The 23,465-nt window shown below is 40.2% G+C and overlaps 1 protein-coding gene and 1 long non-coding RNA gene across 14 annotated transcripts in view; both read left to right on the plus strand.

Moving 5' to 3' along the window:
* Positions 1-11,562, plus strand: part of mef2cb (myocyte enhancer factor 2cb) — an 85,455-nt gene extending 73,893 nt beyond the window's left edge. For 5 of the 13 annotated variants that reach the window (XM_054774794.1, XM_054774796.1, XM_054774799.1 and 2 more), the window contains 5 exons: positions 3,159-3,331; positions 3,710-3,733; positions 4,499-4,628; positions 7,958-8,093; positions 8,326-11,559. In XM_054774794.1, the coding sequence (XP_054630769.1) occupies positions 3,159-3,331; positions 3,710-3,733; positions 4,499-4,628; positions 7,958-8,093; positions 8,326-8,674 (812 nt within the window). In that variant the 3' untranslated portion in view covers positions 8,675-11,559. Of the gene's footprint in view, positions 1-3,158; positions 3,332-3,709; positions 3,734-4,498; positions 4,629-7,957; positions 8,094-8,325 lie in introns of all 13 variants that reach the window. The other 8 variants (XM_054774800.1, XM_054774798.1, XM_054774805.1 and 5 more) reach the window with 5 other exon arrangements.
* A 4,325-nt stretch (positions 11,563-15,887) lies between these two features.
* LOC129180379 (uncharacterized) overlaps positions 15,888-23,465 on the plus strand; it is a 40,914-nt gene continuing 33,336 nt past the window's right edge. The window contains exon 1 of the long non-coding RNA XR_008570145.1: positions 15,888-16,191. This is a non-coding gene — a long non-coding RNA (uncharacterized LOC129180379). The remainder of the gene's footprint in view (positions 16,192-23,465) is intronic.

Here is a 23,465-nt window from a genome sequence, read left to right on the forward strand (position 1 = left end):
TCCTGTTATGTGTTGGAAGAATCTAGGTTGAACGGCCTTTTGGCCACGCTGCAATGTGTGTTTGAGGACGCTATTAGACCAAAACAGCACATCAAGCAAATAACTGTACCAATGAACCATACATCTTCTTTGTGTGTTGCTGAGCGTCAATACAGCACCACCACTGGCTCTTGACTTGAATGTGTTTAATTTTGGTACTTCCTCTCCAAACGGTTGGTGGCCTGCAAAGTAGAGCAATGTGGAGTAGCTATTTTTCTAAGTTGAGTCAGAGTTTCTTTCCCAAAATCAGAGGGGATCAAACTGCAAAATGCAAAAGACGTGCTGCTCTTGTTTCATTTTGCTTCATGACTTTTGGATTTTGCTTGTGAAGTCCTTAACGGAGCGGCCGGTGCCACTTGTGATCACCCAGCACTAATAATTGACTGGACTGCAGCCATCTCCACAGGGTGGCAACACACAGATGTCTGATTGAAGCCTTCCCAAAATGAAGTCTGTGTCATTCTGACCAAAGGGGTGTATTAATGTTGCTACCCGAGCGCACTTTCATCTCCACAGAAACACCGATGCATTTCCTGCTGGCTTATTTACTAAAGTGTGTGTATGTGTGGTGTCAATGTGTGTTTTATAAGTATGTGAGGTCTCATTCATCTATCTCCACATGCACCCACTCAAGCTCACAAAAGGCCAGCCATGAGAATAAGAGAGCAGGAAAAGTGAAGTGGCAGCTGCCACTTTGCTAATGTGAGGATTGAGACGAGAACTAAGAGGGCGCCATACAAAACACACACGTGCATCCATATGCATGGCCCGCTTGCCGCTCTCACACATATAGACCCATCCACATGGAAAAGCGCATACAGCTAAATATGCATGACACTGTGTTTTAACGGAATCATCTCACACATGAAGCACCCACACATGAGCACACTGTTTTTATGATTCACTGTGTCAGGCGGCCTCGTTTTCTGTCACCGCTAGCGGTCGTTTACTCTTCAGATTGTTCAGATTGCACTTTTGAGACTTTTCATTTCCAAACAACAAAAACCTCGCTCTCAAATTAAACAAAGATCAGCAAGGGAAATTGCCCAGGAAGACATCTGCGACTCATTTTCCCCCCCGGAGTATATGATTAGGAAATTCATTTATGTCTAACGTATAATTCCTGCCTGTCTTTCAAGTGGGAAAGTCCACACTGCGCCCTGTGTTCTAGCCCTTGGAAGAAGGAAGAAGAAGTAAGGGGGGGGACCCGCTTGTGGGATTGGGTTAGAAACAAAGAATATGTTGCTTGCAAGAATGTGTTCCTCTTATTCTTTTTTCTTTATGACATTGCAAGGTTTTTACCGCACCGTTTTTCAAAAGGCTAAAACGTGTGCTGCACTTGTGTGCTCACAGAGCTGCATGGTGGCAGCCCCAAGGGAGGGTCTTTGTGTGGAGGAACCACACGTATTTAGCTCTGATGGCCAAATGATGGGCCCCATCCCTCTGCGGTCTTGCTACTCGTAATTTTATGTTTTTACATGATTCACTGGCTGTTGCTGGGCACATGTAGCCTTAATTGACTGTGACAGAGTTGGAGGGGGAGGTCCGCTTATTGTACGTCCGCCAAGTAAACACTACGACCACTCAAGGGTCCTCTGTTAGAAAACGTTTCCAAAACTCATTTAGCCGAGTGGCAGAAAAGACTGGAAGATTTGAAAGGACTGCAAGGTGAAAATGGAATATTGTGGATCCTAATTATGTTACACAGGATTTCCAAGAGTTGTTGAACAATGGAAACAGAAAAGTACTTAGTCCACTACAGACCTTGAACAATCCAAATTTGGATCAGTTCCTTCAACTCCATAGGAATGAATTTGGTTATTAGGATGCATCAGTATTTACTTCCCAAGTAGGTTAGACCGAATTACGGTATGCAAAAACTACTCAACCGATTTCAACACAAATGCAGTGCAATACATTTGGAGTGTGTCAGAATAAGTGTGCATATCTTGAAATTGCTACTCGTAGGTGAAATGGGAATTCCATTGTTATCATTTACATTTTTATACATTTTTGAGTTACAGTGATGATAAAATGAATCTTAACCTTTGTTTTTTTTTTCTTGATTGATGATTTAATCCTGGATATTGGAGGAAAGTAAGAACACTGTCCAGGACGTCCAATAACAATCGTTACCTTAGTTACCACGGTCATGCTCCTTAACTAGCGCGGAAGTGCTTTGAGAGCCTTCTGTTTTGCTTCTAACACATACACCAGCTGCAAAGCATGATGCTAGGCTATGGGGCGAAATTTCTCCACCTAAGTAAAACATTATTAAGTTAATTATGCATTGACATCTAGAAATGATGTGGTGTCCAGTCGTCACGATTGTTATCACTGACATATTTGGTGAGTGCAAGGTTTTATTTGTCACTATTTTTCATGAACTTAACATTCTACAGTGATCTTTTTACATGTTTTTTATGTGCCGGTGATTGAACACTGCAAAAAATAAGCATGTTTTCAGTGCACCTCAACATCAAATTTGAACTCCCTTGTCAGATTTGTAAAACTACTTTTCTGTAGAAAAAAACAGGTTATCTTCAGTAGATTTAAGGTGAACATTTAAAATATTCTTAACAGTCACACAAGTGTAAAAATAAGTTTGCTGCCAGCCATTCACCCCGTGACCCTAATTAGGATAAGCGGCATAGAAAATGGATGGATGGATGGATGCTAACCATTCAATAGTCAGCTTTAATAATGAAGGTGTACCGCAACAGAAGAATGCCACAAAAATATACTGTATAACACTCTCTACCTTTTGAAAAATAGTGGTTAATAATGGTTACTACAAGCCTATTAAGTCACAACTTCCACTTTTTCTTCTTCTTTTAACACTCATTGTTGATGTTGATCCTGAATGTTGTCAAAAGTAAAAGAAGAAGAGTTAATTCTTTGGTGCTCACTCATGAGGTACACTGATGGCTTCATGCAATATGCTGACATTGTCCTTGATGACAATTTCAACTCTAACATTTTGTGTTACTTAAGAGGTGTATTTTTTCCAAAATGTGTTGAAATTCCAGCCTTGGTTGTTGTTCGACGTTAGAGCATCCACCATGCAGCGGTACAACATGAATGTTTCTGACATTCTCGCCTTTCCTGTGTTTTCCCAGGAAATGGATATGGCAACCACCGCAACTCCCCCGGTCTGCTGGTGTCTCCGGCTGGCATGAACAAGAACATGCAGGCAAAGTCGCCTCCGCCCATGAACTTAGGCATGAACAACCGCAAACCCGACCTACGTGTGCTTATCCCGCATGGCGCCAAGAACAACATGCCCTCCATTGTGAGTAACCCCACCTTGTACTGTCTGTATCTCCTTCTGACTACTTGTTTGTTTCTCTATGTGTCCTATTTTTTTCCGTTTCACATCAGACTTGTATTTGTTTGGCCGTCTGTTTCTGGTCCTGGCTGGTCCAAGTCTGATATATTTGCTGTTGTTTTTAAGTTTTCTTCTTTTGTCGGTTTCCTTGGTTTTAGGCAGTGTGGTAGTAGTAGTAGTCTAATTAGTAGTAGTAGTAGAATTACCACTTAGTGTGTTTCCATTGGCTCAGTCGTATACCGTAGCAGCTTCTCTTCTGGACCCACACCTAGTCGCCACTCTTATATGCTCACTCACACTCACTAATTTCAATTTATCACCCTCCCCTTTTAATGCCGTCAGTCTGAGGATGTCGATCTCCTATTGGTAAGTCAGACTGCTCAAATTTAGACATCTGAAGCAGCTTTAAATAGTCATTAAACATCTTTAAGTTGATGTTTAATCATTGCAGATACCATCGCCGTCCACAGTGTTTATCATTTTAATTAAGGCTTTTTTTTATGCCAATCATAACGTTTTCACAGAAGGTGGGTTACCTTGGGCCTTTATTACGGCTCACGGACTCTACGCTCATTTTATTAGGACATATGGTGCCCTCGAGTGGTGCATCCGTGTAACCGCACCCTGGCCTCTTTTTTCACGCTAACCCTAACACTTTTCCGCCTTCTTTCTTTCATCCACTTCTCTGTGCATACAGCATGCAACCCATACACACAACTTACAGCATTACTTAGTGTGAGTGAGTTGTTTTCTGCGTTTTTTTTGTATCAAATCTCCTTTGCCAGCAAATACTCGCCTTTGCCACAGAAAAGTGCCTCTTCTTCATTGTGCCACTGCTACCCTGTGTTGCCTTGGAGACAGATGGTGTTACTATAGCGACAGTGGGCCTTCACTAAGGGTAAATGACAGGGTTGGCAGGGTTCAGACGTGCTGCATGTCAAGCAATTGCTTTTCCCCGCACAAGTTGGCATTCACATTAATTTTCTCAGCATCTGTTGAGTGAAGGAAAGAAAATGGAAAAAGATGAGGAAAACTTTCTTGCTTTGTTTGGTCAGGAAGTTGGTTTAAATGTTCTCAAGGCTCTTTTTTCATCTTCCTTGTACTTTGTGTTTTACTGTTTCTTTGTCACAGAACCAGAGAATAAACAACTCCCAGTCTGCTCAGTCGTTGGCCACCCCGGTTGTGTCAGTAGCAACTCCCACTCTGCCAGGACAAGGCATGGGTGGTTATCCGTCAGCCATCTCCACTTCTTATGGTACCGGTATGTACAACAAATTATCCTTTTGTGTAAATGACATTATTAATTATTTTTATCAACATTGACATCGTTACTAGAGCTGCAACTACAGAATAGACACTCCATGTATTCTAAGTACAAGAGCTACAGTATATCAAACATTGTTTTAAAGAATAATGCTCAGTATAAGCTCCAACAAACCCCTGCACCGCTAATGAGGACAAGCGGCATAGAAAATGCATGGATGGATGAATGGATAATGCTCAGTTTTGATTGACACTGTCAGAGAAGTATTACTTTAACAATATGTTTATTAGTGGTGATAGAACTGCTCTGGCTCACACTACGAACTGTTTCTAACATTTTGTAGCAAATATCAGAGCCGGCCAGCCCATTAGGCAATATAGGCAAATGCTAAGGTAAACGTAGCCTCCTGGGGCTGCCAAAAATCGATAATAAAATTCACTTTAGATAGATATAGATACTGTATATCATAAAAATTAAGTATTTTCAAGCAAAAAAATGGTGAAGTGAACAAAAATACTAAGCTAAGGCATTCAGAAGACACATTGAAATTGTGATTATGTCATATTCTACACTGGTCACTAAAGTGTCAGTAATGTTATTTTAATGTTTGGTGAGACTTGATCACAAGAACAACAGGCTTTAATTGCAGGTTTGAATTACAGTATCTCACAACAGGCACTATAATAACATAATAATAATCATAATAATTATAATCATAATAATAACACAGGCTACTATTGCAGCCTTAACACATGCCAAGCTAAAACTCAACTTTGAACCCCCACTCCCTGTCCTCCACATCCAGAACATACTAACTGCAACACGCGCACACAAGCACAAGTTTTATTTATGTCTTAAATGGCTTATTTTCTCTGGTTATATCAACTATTGGGTAATACGAGTGTAAGGTGACTATAGGGGTGTTATTTCATGTCTAGAGGGTTCTAATAATGTTAAAACCCGTATTTATAAGATTGTGAACAGGTTTTTTCATGCTCTTAACTCTGAAAATATTCAATTTATAAATAAGGAATCCTACTTTGCGGAAATTCCCCCATCACAGTCATGATAAACTGTATATTAAAACTAGTCAACATCCTTTTTGTTTATAATTTTGCCTATAATTTATATATAGGTAATTTATATTGCTTTTGTATACAGCAATAAGTGAATTTCTGCGAAGTAGGATTCAATATTAATTAGAGCGGTCAAATAATTAAAATTTTGAATCAGATTAATCACGGTTTTCAAATTAATTAATCATGATTAATCACCATGTCACACTATGTCTGAAATATTTATATTTATATATATTTATATATATTTATATTTTACTGTATTTTATTGAAAGAAAAGGGCAGGATTATATATATTTGTATTTATTACCAGCGCCAAATTAACTGAAAATTTAACGTGTTGCATTCAACACCACGTCATTTCACTTGAATTGGCATGTTTTGAGTGAATTTTCTGGGATTTCCGAGTATACTTAAATGCAGCAAATTAGACTTCCTCTTTAAGAGTTACAAAGTGAGTGATAAGAATATCCACGTATTGTTTTTCTTTGCATTTCTGTTTATTTAAACCACACACACACGCAAAATAAAGACATTGTTTTGATGTTCGGAGTGTCCATGAATGCACCGCACAGTCTGTCTCGTGACAGTGAAGGCATTCAATGTTGTTGCAATGACAATCTCTGGACTAGAGACTAGACTAGAAGTTTTGTTTGGAGTTGGAGATATACATATATATATATATATATATATATATATATATATATATATATATATATATATATATATATATATATATATATATATATAGTCTATAGTGTTGGAATCATCTTTATACTCCTATTATTCTTTGTTTACAACACATTGCTCAACTGCGCAGACTACGGGATCACTGCAGGGACACTAGACGGCTACCGTTTTAAACATGGCAGGCTACCGTGCAAACTAGTGAGCCTCTCCAATTTAAGAAAGTGTTTCAAACGAAGTGGGGAAAAAGGACAAAGTAAGAGCCCAAAAACTTACCACTTCCACACGGAATGGGAGGAGAACTTGTTTCACTCTATTATGTTAGACATGCCATGGTTGACTCCATGCAGTGTGAAGGTAATTGAATGTAATGTCATGTCTCATCAATGTAACATTACTGATGCCTAGTGACCACAATACTACATGTAGCTTATCTTTTTGACTAGTAGTACTCCATAGTCAACCAAAAGACAGTTGTCATTTATTAATTAATACATTTTCTAAAAAACACGATAGAATGAGGGCGCAATGTTCAAACCGTGATGTAGCGACGGACGACGGAAGTTATTTTATTGACTTTTTATATACTGTAAATGCCACTTACATGGAGTTATTGTGTGCAAACTGTGTGGTTATTGAAATAGTTTGATGTTGATTGTTGTATTTATAAATATTATTTTTTCACTTATTTACATGATTTTTATTTTGTGTTAAGGGTATTTGTTATATTGCAGGTTTTTGTTTTCATTTATTTGGGATTTGTTAACTATGTAAAATGGGTGACGCGTCATCTTACAAATTAAAGACAACTGTAAAAACATCCCATTTATTTTATAAGTGTATGTAAATCACCAATGGAGGGTGGCGCCGTATAAAATCTGGCCTTGGGCACCACTTTGGGTAGGGCCAGCTCTGTGTCGCGCTATACAAACTGCAACAACATTATTGTCTCATTAAGGAGAGGAACATCTGAATAGGTTACATCATAAACACACTCCCGTGTCATTAATAAACACTTGTAAATGACTCGTAAAACAAGTGTGGGATCACTGCCAGATGTATTAGTTACTGTATTTAATACAGTATCTAACCTGTGGTCAGCACAAGTTTATTAATACCAAGGTATTACCAATTATAACTAGCAAAGAGGGCAAACTAGAGTTAAAAATGCATTCATGCCAATTTAACGCCTTTTTACGAGGTCCATAGGAGTAACTTTATTGTAAAGTGGTACTAATCGCATCAGAGTGTGAATTGTACCTAATAATGTGGCTGATGAGTCCATAGAGCTCAAGGTGGAAAGGCTGTAAGCTATTTTGTTGTTTACTTTTAACATCAAGCAGGCCACGAATTCATGTCTGCGTGTTTCTTATTGTGATGCATGATTTGTTGAAAAAGTTGACGAACTCCTGCTATTGCGGTGTTACCCCAACAGAGGATGCTGTTGTCAAACATATTAAGAGCTATCTTGGTAAAGGTGCAGCATCGTTCATCAGAGCTACATGTCATATACTATATATAGTACAATCATAAGTATCACTGACTTCTGTGTGTCCTCCACAGAGTATTCCTTGAACAGTGCAGACTTGTCCTCGCTGTCCGGCTTCAACAGCGGCAGCTCCCTCCACCTGGGCTCAATGAGCGGCTGGCAACAGCAGCACCTTCAGAACATGCAGCACTCAGCCCTTGGACAGCTTGGGTGAGTAGATCTAGGTGCAGTTACTTAAACGCATGAAGATGACATCACACCCACTCGTCCAAACAGTACACAGCACCATTTTTTTTCCAACTTTACAGCACAAATATGACACCTCTTGGAAATGAGTAGACAATGCTTGACAAATGTATATGCATGTTTGTGTGTGGTAAACTGACTTTGTTTCTTGCTCTGTAACTCTGTAACCTCTTGCCTTTCCTCTTCCTTCCTACAGAAATTGCTCTAGCTCTCACTTATGTCAGGGTTCAAATCTCTCCCTGCCCTCTGCTCAAAGCCTGCACATCAAGTCCGAACCTGTTTCTCCTCCTAGAGATCGCACCAGCAGCACACCGGGGGGCTATGGTGGTGGGGTAGCACCTCCCCAGAACCCTTCGTCCCGCCAGGACTCGGGACGCTCCCCGGTCGATAGCCTGAGCAGTTGTAGCAGCTCCCACGAAGGCAGCGACCGGGATGAGCACAGGAACGAGTTCCACTCTCCTCTGGGACTGGCCCGGCCCGCTCTGGACGAGCGCGAGAGCCCCTCCATCAAGCGGGTGCGCCTGTCCGAAGGCTGGGCCACATGATAGCAGAGCCCCAACTTACCCCGAGCACCCCCCTCCAACAACAAGACTGCGTTCTGTCAAGCCCCCCAGTCTCCGCCCTCAGTCACAATCATCAAAACCTGAAGGACAAGTCTTTTTGTTTTTATTTAGCTTTTATTTTTGCTGAGTGTGCGTGTGTGTGTATGTGTGTGTGCTAATACATCAACCAGTGGGCTCTGGGGGTTAGATGTCAGTCGGGGGGGTCTTGTTTTTGTTTCTTTTCAGTTGGGGAACTATGCATCAATTGCTTTGCGTGTGCATAAAACAAATCACAAATGCATATATCTTTACACGTGTGTACATATATGCATATCAACAACAAAAATAGTCAGGTACTCTGTTTCATACAACTTGCCATGGGGAAATATGAGTGACTGAAGGGGTGAAAAAAAGACAAAAAAAGAACATCAACAAGAGAGTGAGTGTGTGAGGGCAACACCTTAGCACTTGACAAACAACACGTGTGTGTACAGTGTCAGTTGCATCACTATATACCTTCTTCTCTGCAGTTCTCCCTTGCAAAAAAGTGTGTGTTAACATTAGATGATGTCATGTTGCAGGTTCAACGTATTTATGTAAATAGAGGATGAAGGGGGGGGGTTAAAGAAGTTGCCGGACATTTCAAGATTTATTTACTCGCTAAAGGAAAAGCTAATATGCAACATTTTTGAAGGACTGTACAGGTGATTAGACCCCAATATGTTTGGAACGTTTCATTTTAGCGGGGTGTGTGGGAGGAAGCGGGGCGAGGACCACCCTCTGATCCAAGAGTTCATGTAATCAACAAGCCTCTGGATCTAGTATTAACTATCAGTATTATTAAAGGACAAAAAAAACAGTTGTACGATACACTTGCTTATATTTTCATATGAAAGGAATACAATGCAAAGCATTTTGTGGCTTTTTGTAGTTTCTATAAGCCAGAATGTGTTTTTTGATAGCTTTGCTAATAAGAGATGGATAGTGCACCCACACCCAGCTGGGGGATGAACGGGCGTCGGAGCCCTAAGCCATGAAAACAGACTGAGATCCAATGCTTTGCTGAACTGTTTTATCTTTGTAGAGGTTTGTTATTATTAAACGTGTATTTCTAATTATATATAATAATGGTAATATTAAGAATCTTTAAAAAAAAAAATCTGTGAAATTAACATGCTTGTGTATAGCTTTCTAATATATGAATAAATATAATAATAATTTTTCTTTTTGTTGGTTTCTTAGTGGAGTTTCTATGTGCAGTTGCACATGTTGTCTGGTTTGTTTCCTTTTGAGCCCTGAGCAAAGCTGTTCAGCTGGTGTATTTACTACAACTTTTTGGGCTCCAACGCAAGCAGTTAGTCTGGAGGTGAGGACGACACAGAAATCATGCCGAATTACATCTGATCCAACATGCATTCTATGTCCCACATGTTTCATTTTTAAGCTTAATTAACTTATTGAACATGTTTCAGCTTGTCATGTACAAGATCAGGCTGCGCAATTTCTCCAGGGAACTATTTAGGTAATAGAATTCCACAAATGGATGGTAAGGAATTATCCCAAATCATCTGCAGACCTAATTTGATTCTGTGCCTCCTCATGTTCCATTCTTTTACAATAAAACATCATTTAGTTCAATTGTGACAGCTACATGAGGGAAATTTGATCATGCTGGTATATGGGAGAAGCACAATTTGTGATAAATAGCTGTTTAGACCCAAACCTCATATCTCTGCCGCCTGAGTCCTGTATCTGCTGTCATTTAAGTGTGATATTTCAGTGTGCATATATTTCATGCAGGTTCACTATGTTGTTACTGTATACAGTCTGTGCATTCAAACAGGGGCAGAGCCTCTATAGCAGTGTTCTTCTCACTCTTGGGTTGTTTTTTTTTTAATTCTATACAAAAAAAGCTGAGAAAAAAAAACATGTTTGAGGCGAGCGAGTGTGGAGAAACCAAAGCCAATGGCATTTGTGTGTTGTAAACTTTTTATTTTCACATTCATTTATGGTTTTTTGCAAGCATTGAAACAAGACAATAAAAAATGTTCAAATGTACAATCGCTTTCACACTTCAATTCAAGTCAAAGTAACAATTTGTGTGCACTGGTTTCACGTGTGTATTTATTATTTGCTGTTCTAGAATCCCAATTCTGAGAATGCATGCGTTAAGAAGTCACATTTCACACTAATGACCATCTATTTATATTCACTTCCAGCTTGAACTGATGCCAACATGTCCTGGTGATGAATTAGTGTTGAAATTAACCAAAGACATGTAGCATATTATCGATTTTCTCTTCTTTTTTGTTGTTGTTATAGATGCATTTGAACCATTTTTCATCATCTGTTGATCAGTTGTGTTGTCATTGAGAAAAGAGATTAAAAAGAATGCTGGTACCTCCAAATGACCCAAGCAGTACCTCAGCTGATGTATTGTCAAGTCACTTTGCAGTGCAAAAACACAAAGAGACAGCATCCACCTGTACAGCCATGTGTAATAACATATACCATCCCTCTTTGTTGTTCCACGTTCTGTGGTTTATTTAAATCTTAAAGGGACTTTGTTTTCTGTTCAAATGCTTAAAACAGTCAGTCTGTAGTATGAAATGTAGCTTGTAAAAACCCAGAGACGTGGGGCGGTTTGGTTTTTTTTTGGTTTGTTTTGTGCAGAATATGAGCGGCTTGCAGCGGCATAAGCTGGCCTTTGTCGCCACTGGAGACTAAAGGTGATGGTGTTCACTGAAAGTCCACATGTGTGGAACTCAAGGGACTGGATTGAGCTGTGTGTAGTTTATTTAGGGGCTGGAATTAAAAGAAAAGCCATGTCTGCTGAGAGGCAGTTGACTTGTTTGTACTTTGCAGAGATTTCAGTAAACTTACTGGCTTTCTTAGTTATCCTCATTGTGGCTTGGTGTGACTTCATTGTGTTGGACTTGTCCCTGCATGCATCCCATAATGATGAGGGCTTTTTGTCAATGCACACCCAAACACACCACCTACGTCAGGGCTATCCAAAGTGTGGTGCGGGGGCCATTTTTGCCCACGGCTGTTTTTTTTTTTTTTTTTTTATCAATCCTATACTCATATTCATAAAATTCTATTAAATAAGTATCAATGAGCTGTATCAATGCATATCACACCAATAACTATTTGCTTTGTCACCTATAACACGAATTTAAGATGTCACCGTCTGTCTCCAAATAACTGAGCATATTTGAATGCACAAAATGTATCAAAGTGGTCTCTTTATTATCTGGGTGCGGATAAAGCCGGGAAAGGTTTGGACACCCCTGACCTATGTGAAGGTCGACATTGCATGCATGGTGCAAGAAGAAATACTCTTAAAACACCATCATTGTTGCTTTTCACAAACATATCTACGCATCATGAAGACCATTAAATGCAGCATGCAGTCACACGTTAAAACGCTGAATTAGATGCCTTATTTTCACGACAGTGTGCGTAAAATAAAACTTTCTTTTTGCATATACAGTACATTCTGACATTATTTTCTTTGATTTATAGGTTTTTAAAAACAATGTTCTAAATTGTTTTCCGGTGATACCATGTTAGATAGTGCTTTGCAGTCGGGAGCTTGCGTTTTAATTTGTATTTATTAGATTTTTTTTTTTGTTCGTTCTGTCTAAGCTTTTCTAATAAGAGCTCACACCGAATTTGATCAACATCTTAAATTAAAATATGAAACATTCGTTTCGTTAGCATAACCTCCTACAAGCTAATGCACCTTCATTACATTCGTTCTATTACTGACATTTAAATGACGATGTGTGTTAATATTATGCACTCAAATTACGTTTTTGTAGTGCTTTGACATTTCGGCACCGCTCATATTTTGGTTAAAATAATAAACTGTGTGTTTTAGAAGATTGAAAAACACACAAAAAAATGATTATATTAACGAATATATTTCAGCTATTTTGAGCAGTGCAGATTTGATGGCTGACGTAACGAGAACAATAAAACAGACAACGAATTAATTGGAGTGAATTTGTTGCAATCCTGCAGTGCAAAGTATATTTGGGTTAGTGCGTCTTTTTTTGTTGCTGACCAGAAAATTGAGCTATTAAATCGAATAAACTCTACCTAAGTTGCTGATGTATGTATTTCAGTTAAATGTATATTTCTATTAGTGGCTACAATTGTGTAAATGAAAAGGTTAATTAAAAGTAGCTAAATACATACAAACATACCTGCACGCTTTTACAGTTTTCACGCGCAAATACGTAACAGTTCAAAATAATTCAAATAAAAAAAAAATAATAATAAACTAAATGAAAACAAACAAAAACATGCACTGTATAAAACAAATGTGCCCTCACGTCAAACTTCAAAATACAATGAACGACCTATCACGACCAATCTTCATATTTTAAAGATGCAAAAACATAAGCCAGTATTGTCGCCTATTTTTGTAGCATGCGTACGTATTTGATCTGTAACGTATTTTAGAATTGGGCCTCTTTCTGTCCGTCAGTGGAAAGAGAAGTGTACATTTTATTCCCTTGCACGTTATTGTAATAGTTGTCATTTCTCTAAACTACCACAAGATGTCAGCATTGAGTCATCTAAAGCAGGGCCCTCGTGCAGGCAGCTTTGTCATCCTCTTCCTAGGTGCAGGTGAACTTGTCTTTATAGCGTTGAGTATGACGTAATGAAGATTACGGTTTACCTTCTCGTTTATTTACGTTTTATGGTAAAACACTCGATTTTCTTAAGGCAGGTAAGTTTGCTTGAAGGGTGTTTTCTCAAAAACACCAGAAAAAAGTTCGTCTATTACAGCAATCACAATGACGAGGACAACAGGAAGATGCTAATGCTAATCAACACACCTTGACAGAGGTATAGTACAACTAAAACGTCTCTTAACGTTAAAATGTTTAATTTTGAGTGGCGAGGTATCTATATTAGGCTACTTATCATATAACCTATTATTGACGCTAACAAAATACCAAAAGTTGCCGTTTGGTTGTCTCATTAAATGCATTTACGTTTATTTAGCTTGTTTTTTTTACATGGCGTCATCGTTACCTTTATTTTAAAACCAACGTCAGTGTTTTAGTAGACAATTGAACCTGATTAAAGTAAATAAAAATCGCAATTATCTTATTGTTGTATTGTTATTTTAAAAAATTGAACGCATCATACTCGTAAAACAATGGAGATATGTTTTTTCCCCATTAAAGAACTGACATGAACCGAACATTACACATTCCTGTCACAAAGTAAATCACTGTCTTTTATCCATACATGCATACATTTTGTGCATCAAATTCTATCAAACTTATCCAACGTTCCCTTATTAATAAAGCCACTTGAATTAATCAGACACATATATTAAAAATAAATGCTCATTTAAAAAATAATATACAAAGCATGAAGTCAGTCCACTTAAGTCATGAGTGTGTGTGTTTTTTTTTTGGCACAAAAAAAAATCATTAATGGGCTATCAAACATGCAAAAGTATGGCAAGTGTTCTGTTCTTCCACATCAGTAACTTCTCTCTGCTTACTTTTTTAGGCGTGTAGAGGGGTGCAGTGAAGTGACCACTCGTCAGGAGCCACGCTCAACACGACGTGAGCCGTGGGAGAGCTTCAAGGTTCACACATCATGAGAGGAGTATGCGTCTTGCAGCCTGCGTGGGAAGCTGTAGCCACAAAGTTCGTCTGCAAACTTGATTGGAAGAAGAAAGCGCCTATGATGACAGGTAAGGCGGCTCTGTGGTGTCTTATTAAGAGACTGGGTTATAACCTGAAAAAAGTAAATGGTCATAGGTTTATGCGTATTATACAAGAGTGGAAATTAGAATTCGTAGCATAAACGACCCTACTTGGTCACCGCACTTCTTGGAAACATAGAATAATACATTTATTAGTATTACTTATACTATTTAACACACATTTTAGTGTCACCTCGCAGTCTCTATTGTTGTTCCACCAGGGAGCTCCTTGCTTAGACGCGCACAATCTGACTATTCATCGCTCATTTACAACATTGCAAATATCTCTTCACATCACACAAACCGACTATATCCTCACGAATATGGAATTATGACAATATTTAACTGTTTTAATGTTCATTCTATCATTAATGTGAAAAGCATCGGTGTAGTACGATGCAAATGGGTTTGTATGTCGAAATAAACAATACCAGACGTTTAAATCACTGCGTTAAATGTGCATTAATATTAAAAATAAGAATACCGTCGAGGGAAGGTGGCGCGTCTCATTACGCATCATTACGCTTCTCTTGCACACAGGAGCCACGCTTCCTCCTCTTCTGCTCTTCATTATGGTCCAAACACACAACCGAAAAAGGTTAGCTTTAGGAACACTCCTCTACTCAAAAGAATGAGACTAAAAGGAGGGCTAATGGTCCGTCTGTGGTCATGCAGACACTCTGACTGTGTAGTATAACGCGGATTTGCATATTTGGATGCGCTAATTGCCTTGATGTATTTAAATATGGCTGCACGTCGCCGAGGTGCGCGTCGACGTCACTGGACGTGAACGCGCAACTTTAACCACAACCTGAATCTAACCATGGCCAATTAGCCATAGAGGGAAGGCTCGCATAATAATAATACTGACAATAATAATAATAGGCGACTTTAGGTTTCGCCCTTTTATATATTATGAGAGCACAACATATTTAGAAATGTTATGGGTGAAAACGTATATGTTTCATGGGGTTACATGTTTTTGCTAAAAATATCTGCCTAAAGTATCTATCTTTCTACCTGTCATACACAATAATTAGTTTTACCTGGACTTCAACAAGCAATACAATTGGGCTAAACTTATTACTCACGCTTATTGAAACTCCCCCCCTACACACACACACACACATTTTCCGGGCCCTACATAATCAATCAATATCCAAGCTCTCTTTCGAATCTCAGGTTTGCATGCATGTATCTGACGCTACGTGCCAACTTGGTGCATACAGTGGACAGGGCATATGGGCACTTTTTGGTGCCTTATAACAAAAGAAAGAAGGGAACTTGTTTGGATTTCTGAGCACGTCTCATCCTCATCCTCCTCCTGTTCACACAGAAGGATGGACTTTCCACCCCCCCCCCCCCATCATCACCATCATCATCCCACCCCATCACCAACCAACAAGGGAGGAAGAAGGAAAAAAACGCTGAAAACTCTACACGCACTTTTTCTATTTGGTGCCTGTATGGGAAAGTTGTCTCATGCACCCCCTCCCATCACCCTCCCTCCTCCATCCATCCCTAACGCCTCCCTCCCTCCGTGCTTTCCTTCTTCACCCCCCAGCTCCGTCTATCATGTGCTTGGGATATGATCAGACTTTGCTCAGAGCGGCTGCAGCATGCGCCAAATGCAGGCTATTCTACAAGGTGCCTGCCCCCCTCCCTCATCTATTTTAATAATACGCGGGCTGGCTGTCTAGGATATTTGAGGGGAATTGTATGACGACGTGTTCGGAGCCAACATGGGGCGACTTCTTTTTATTCACCTTTATATACGGAAGTAAGTGCAACTTTTAAACCTCCTTTATGAACCCACACAAGGCAATTGCATGCGCAAAAGTTACACATATTTGCATATATGCACATATTTGTTGAATAGTAATGTTATGAGTGTGAACCCGACCAAATATAAAGTTTGTGGTTGCAATTGTCTTTTTGGCACACTTTTGGTTGGCATAGTTTGCATCGTGTTGCTAAAATAAACTCCTGCAAGAAAATACGATTACACTTAAAAACGTGACACTTTCGAAACAGATGACATATTTAATGTAATATGAACTCCAAATGACGTGCTTCTCTGCATTTGTCCACATCGATATAGATACACTCGTTCTTGATAAGCATATACTAAAAAGTTCCACCTGACTCGTCACTCCATTATTACTCCGGCATGCATTATAACAAAGAAATGCGTCATTTGTTTCATATTTGCTTATTTTATATACTAAAAAGGGGAGTTGAACGTCTGATCGTCAAAACTGATATAAATAGAATGCAAGGTCTTTTTAATTTCGTTTTGGTAATGAATTGCCGTGATAAACTCGTGGCCTCTATGTGTGGGAGGCCCATTCTGAAGCCTTTATGTAGTGGCCTTCCTAATTAGAGCTTTATAGTGTACAGTCTATAGGGGGCAGAGTGGTCTTACATCAAGTTTAAAACACCACATAAATACGTAAAACACTAAATATCAGCGTGCATTTGTACTTTTTTGGGATATTTCCTCGTGATTTATAAGGTCATTTATAAAGGAAAGAGTGCTAGAATGGGCATATATATGGGCATATATATGCACCCTATACAGAGAATACAAACATTAAAGACAAAACTGTGTTTAGAAATATGGAATATTACTCCTTATTGGACACATGGGCCCTGTGAGCCACATTTGACTCATTTATACGCCTTCTTAGTTAGCCCCGCCCACCAGCGACACACTGTAGAGACGTGGGACCCCTTGGAAAGTCGATGACGTGATTGACAAATATTAATCCATTTGTCACCATCTCTCTCACACACACACGCGCACACACACGATTATACAGTTATTTTTATTCATGTGTTTAATAGTATGAAAAGTTGTGCACAATTTGAACAAACATGCATGCTCGTGCGTATCGTTCCCGGTGTTTTCATTCCAATAAATCCACATATGATCATATTACGTTTACGAATATGTTTTGAGCTGTTCTGTCAACTACTTACATTGGTGTGTGGGGAAAAGGAGTAACACACGGACACGGTGAAGCGAAGCGACACTACCACTGTAGTCCACGCTGCGGATACGCTAAAAGAAATAGGAGTCTATGGATTTTTGACGCATAATCCAGCAAGTGGGAGCTCCTTGAGCGTGCCTGCATGTGTTGAGATATTGTAAATAGATATTTTTTTCTTTTTAAAAAATGCCTACGTTCTCGCTGGCATACACGCAGGTCCGCACAGGATGCCATTTTCGCACGCTAAAACTCATCCTCCATTTAAAGAAAAAGCAATAGAGTCGCTCTCAGTTCAAAGAAAAATACATGTTCCTTGCCGAGAAAAACGACGTGCACGCTGCTACTCGCTGCACAAGGCGCTCTTTTCCCCTCCAGCGTGGACGTGGTGCACGGATGAGGAGTGAAGAGGATGAGGAAGATGAGGAGGAGGTGGTGGGGGTGTGATTTTGCAATTTTTTTCATGACATCACCGTATTTACATGCTCGTGGTCCTAGGCCTTTGACCTCACCGGGGTTGGTCTATATTTTGGCCAGCCCCCCACCCCTCATGCTTTTGGGGATGGCCCCCTTTTACTTCCACACGGCTTGCAGAGCAAGAGGAGCATGTACGCTGCCTGTACAGTGGACCCTCCGGCTTCGAGGTGTTGAGGCATCGGCTCTGTACCTCTCCTCCATGGACAATATGACCCTGAAAAAAACAAGCTCCTGTCTTGATGATCTGAAAAATTTGCGTCGTAATTCCCTGTGCTGTTGTTGCACTTTCCACGGCAGAACCGGATTTGCCCCCACTACTCCTCATCTCTTACTTCCTCACACCTTCCCTGCGTCCCGGCCTCACAGGATATCTATTGCTGCTCCACAACGACTTAATAGAGGCGAAAGAGCCTTTTGTGGGATTGGAGCTCATTTGCATTGCAGATGAGGGCCCCTGTGCAAGGATGACTACACTCTATAGCCGGCCTGCTTCAACTCCCTAATATTGCTTGACGTCAAGTGAACGTGACATTAACATTGGGATTATATTTCTTTTTCCTCTCTCGGTCTCATCGAGGATTTAACAGAACGGAATTATAAGGCAGAATGTGATTTGCAAAAAGGATGTCGTAAATGTATTTGAATTCTCAGATTTGAAAGTTGGACACCAGAAGAGGAGATGTGCGTGTGGATTATTGCAGAAGATTGGGAAGTGGGTTGTTATCTTTGGTTATCTAGCTGTATGAGTGTTCTGCTCGTCATAAAGCTAGATAACCGAAAGTAAAAACAACTTCCAGACTCATCGAGGACATGCACACTTTTTTACTCCTTTTTATCTCCGTCTTAAAATATGTACTAGTTTCCTATTATGTTTTTATTTTTAATTGTCATTCATTTGTTTATGATGTATAGCAATGTATGATCTTCTCCTGATTTTAAACTTTGTGATATTCTATTGCATATACAGTATGTAAGGTTATAAAAACACGCACACACACCAAAGTTTGCCACAAGCAAACAATACCAGTTTAATATTAGTTGCTTTTAAAATGCTGTTGATCAATAAGGTCAAAATCTACTAGTGACATATAGTTGGCACAAACCACGTGCAAGCATATTTCCGCATGTTCAAGTCCAGCCAGGGAATGGCACTGACATCTCAAAGCCAGGACTTCATAATTAGGACGTATGGGGGGCTGACAAAAAGTGGATAGTTTGGGGCTAGTGTGGGGTGAAAGGGTGTGAGGAGGAGGGAGGTAGCAGAATAGGGGAGAGGGGATGGATGGGGGGGACTCTAAGAGTGGGGGGAGGGGGGTCAGGGCCGCCTTAATTGATTCCGTTAACCGCAGTGCAGGAGATGTGAACGGCTGGACGATCCCATTCCCACGCTCGGTGGGGGCAAGTGGCAATGCCATGACCAGGCCCAATATGACAGGGCTGTGGGGTTTGGGGGGAGGCGGATGGATGGATAGAGGGAGGGTGTGGGGGTTGTCATGAAAAGACGTCAAGTGCACCCTACTCATCTGCATCCCCAAAGAAAGAACGGAACGTGGAGTAGACTAACGGTCTTTGAACGCCTCATGCCTGTGCCAGTTGTATGCATAATGACATTGCCATTATTTAGCAAAACTACACACAGGCCTCACTTGAACACTGCGCATGTCCTGAGAAGTTTTAGCTACACTATGTCATTTGAATGGGCTGACATGTCTTGATATTCATTGTTGGAGTTTGACTGTTAGAGGAGTCTTTAGGGGCCATACTACTTGAAAAGGACTAACTATGGGAATCATATTTTTAAGTATGTCATAATGTATTAGGTACATCTGCACATTCTAATGAGATCCAATACAAGAGCTGTATGCCTCAGCAAGAATCATCCCACATTCCTTTAATAGTAATACTATTACTATTACGATAGTAATACTAATACTAATACTTACTACTAAAAATTGTAACAGAAACTAATGTGTTTGAACTGCACTGCATCATACTGTGCTGTTTCTAATATTTCTGTCCAGTTCATATAGTTAGACAAGGTAACCAAATGGAAACACCTCCCAGTAAAATGCGCTGCAGTTATACACCACTGCAAACTGCAACCACAATATAAACATGTTAAAGTAGCACTTCTTTGACAGTGTGACCAGGGAATCCCTGAAGGCAGTTTTGTGGCTACACATAATCAGAATCATGTACAGGTGTGCCTAAAGAATTGTCTACTGAACATGTTTGGTACAGTACAAACCAAACACTGAACCTTTTGTTCAGTGCTTGAAGTTGGTGCTACTATTGGTTGTCTTTGAAGGAGCTGACCCACTGTTAGTGATTGCTGGATGTGGCAGGTGTGGACACATTTAGTGCAATATGTTATAATGGCAAGCTATTAGAGATTAGATTATATCGACACTTGTCAAAACACTATATTTCATTTTATTCCTCCACAAATCAGATTGAGTCATTGTCTGTGAGCGTTCAAGTGCAGCATATTTTGCATGGGAGAGTTTTTCGGGTGAATTGGCTGAATTGGGCCTTCACGGAAATGTTCTCTTGACATCTCCAAACTGTTTTAGAGGTGATTTACAAAAGCAGGTCTTTTGTCTGAAAGAACATTCAAGGAAGTTGGCCTGAACTGTGAAAAATAAAACAAGTGTTATTATCACTGGTTACTCTTATGTGTAGCTTTATAAAAGGGACTACTGTTTAAAACGTATATGTGTGTGTGTGTGTGTGTGTGTGTGTGTGTGTGTGTGTTGGGGAGGTGTGGGGGACGTTCTATATCTGAGCCCACTGACACAACACTGCCTGTCACAGACTACACAAGCGTATCTTATGTGTTCTTTCGTCACAAATATGACTGTTTACCGCTATTGAATTCTTTGCAGTTTATTGGGAGGGAAAAAAAGTGCATGCAGAATGTATATATATTTGATGTAAAGCCTATATATTCTTTGCAGTTTATTGGGAGGGAAAAAAAAGTGCATGCAGAATGTATATATATTTGATGTAAAGCCTGTAAAGATTCTAAAGGATTCATCCCTGCAGCTAACAAAAGTAATTGAATGGCAAGGTGTATTGTTACCAGGAGGGAGCAGCATCACATGTCTTGCACACTTGCATGCTGAGCCTCATTGAGCATCCTCCCATTAACCTTTTTTTTTAATGAACACTATTTTGTGATGGCCAGAATACCTTCACAGTGTTAAAACTGCCTATTTTGGTTTCTTGTATTTTTAAAAACAAGGCTGCACAAAAACATGAATTGAAATTATTTAACTTTTACTGCTACATTGCTGCCCCATTTCAATATATTTATAGAATCGGCTACGCGTGCATAAATGCGTTCTCCTCACTAAGTTGCATGCTCGACTGTGCCCTACTTGCACGCTCACTGCGCCACACGTGACTTGATTGGTAACAAAACCACAGTGACCATGGAAGGTATTTTCATATTCATCGAATAGGAAATCAGCATATTTTATGGGAGCGCGCTCAAAGCTTTTTATGCTCGTTCTATTCCTCTGCATTGTGAACACAAGGCGCAGTAGCTTCTACATAATGTGCCACAGCCTTGGTTCGGTTCTCTCAATAAGCATATGAATAGCTTATACGGGTGATGGCTTTATTATTTCTTACTTATTATGGCAGCCCTCTGCAATGTTTTTTGCAAGGTGGTGGTTAGGGAAAAATTGTGAGTTTAACAAAAGCCTTCAGAAGAGTCATTTTCATTACACACCAGCCACTCAAAAATGACTTTTTTCAGGGTTTGAGGGCCAATGATTGAGTCCAATGGCTGTACATATATGTGTCAAGACGGTGTGTATGTATTCCTCTGCATTTGTGTGTACAACTAGCTGACGTATGAGGCCTCCTCAGATAGCGAGGCTATATCAGGTTGATGAAAGGGAACAATAGCTGTGTCTCGTTCAACAACGTCTGTCTGTCTGGGCTTGGGCTTGGTCTCTCGTGCTGACTTTCTATCTACATGTGTGTGTGTGTGTGTGTGTCTCCTGGACATGAACTTGAACTTGAGACAGGCAGCCAGACACCATCTGTGCACCAGGGCTAATGAATTCAGTGCATTCATGGCTGCGGAGAGAGCCTAGGCCACCGCCACCCATTGATGAGCAGATGACCCCTATAGTCTGAGTTAGCTCTTCATCACTAATACAATTCAACAATACCAGCTGCTAGGAAGAGGACTTTATTTTGGCTGATTGTCTGCTCTTTTATATGCGTATTTCTTCATGTGCTCTACTGGCTCATCTTTGTCTTAATCTTTACAAAGTCATTATCATGCTTCCTCTCCCATTCTGCACATGCAGTGACTCACTCTTAAAAGCACTGTCCTACTCGTTCATTGGCAGCACCATGTTGGATTTACTGCCTTAATAATTGAGAGGGCTGCTTGAGTGTTTCACCTGGAAAAAGGCTTGTAAATGAATGAGGCATAAACCTTAAACAAGCCAGGCACAATGTGAATTCCTGCAGGCCCTCCTCCTCCTCCTCTTCCTCCAGCTCAGGCTTCTGTCACAATCACAGTCGCACACACGCATGCGTACACACAATAAGGCTTTTCCCTCTGGTTGGTGTTGCCAAGGCAACGGTAGGTGAGCTCACCATGCGCATGGCAGCATCAGCTCCTGCCAATGCGGGCCAGGTTCCCGCTTTGTGTGTGTGTGTTGAATTCTGTCGGCATGGAACCAGAATGCCACCCCCTCCTTGGCTCCACTGTCTTAATGGACATGTCTCATTTGACCAAAATTAGTTACATTTTTATTGGTTTAATTCTGTTTTCACCAGTAAGCTTTATGTATTGTATAGTGAGTGAGTCTAATCACACAAACACACAAAGTGTGTCACCGGCAATCTGAAGGGCTCTGATCTACCTCCCAGCTCATCAGATGAGACATACAGCCATACTGTTACAATAATCCATTGTGGAATTCTGCAGTGGTAGGGCCTTTTTAATGACATCATGCATGGCCACTTGAGCGTCTTGTTGCAAGCAGCGGGCATGCTGTGCTCCACCATGCTGTATGGTCCTCCCCTTCAAATGATTGGATGGCTATGCATGGCCAACATGTTAGTCAGGCACCTTGTGCTTCATCTACAGCAGGGGTCACCAACGTGGTGCCCGCGGGCACCAGGTAGCCCCCCACGACCGCATGAGGCGCCCGCAGGCCTGCTTTTCATTCAGGTTTTCAGTTAATAATGTGAGAACACTAGAAAGAAAAGCATTCTGAAACATAAAATGTGAGTTGTGGATACCAGCATTTTGTGAATGTTTTGGTAAAACAAGCATATTTGATCTGTTTGGCTTGAAATAAGGTATGAACATCATTTCTACAAAAAGGAGTAGCTCGTGGCCATTTTTATTTTCTAAAAGTAGCACTCGCAAGGAAAAACGTTGGTGCCCCCTGATCTACAGTATGTAATGTAAAAAAATGGTTTCATACTTGTTAAGCTTTCATAAAGTTGTGTTTTCTAAGTGGTACAGGTTTGATGAGTGAGATGTGTCAAATAATTCACAATATGCAGTCTGATTTAGTATTCACAACTGAGAAGAAGCTCCAAACTACAAGTG

Source organism: Dunckerocampus dactyliophorus, chromosome 4 (genome assembly GCF_027744805.1).
Source record: "Dunckerocampus dactyliophorus isolate RoL2022-P2 chromosome 4, RoL_Ddac_1.1, whole genome shotgun sequence".
In the NCBI taxonomy this organism is placed as follows: domain Eukaryota; kingdom Metazoa; phylum Chordata; class Actinopteri; order Syngnathiformes; family Syngnathidae; genus Dunckerocampus; species Dunckerocampus dactyliophorus.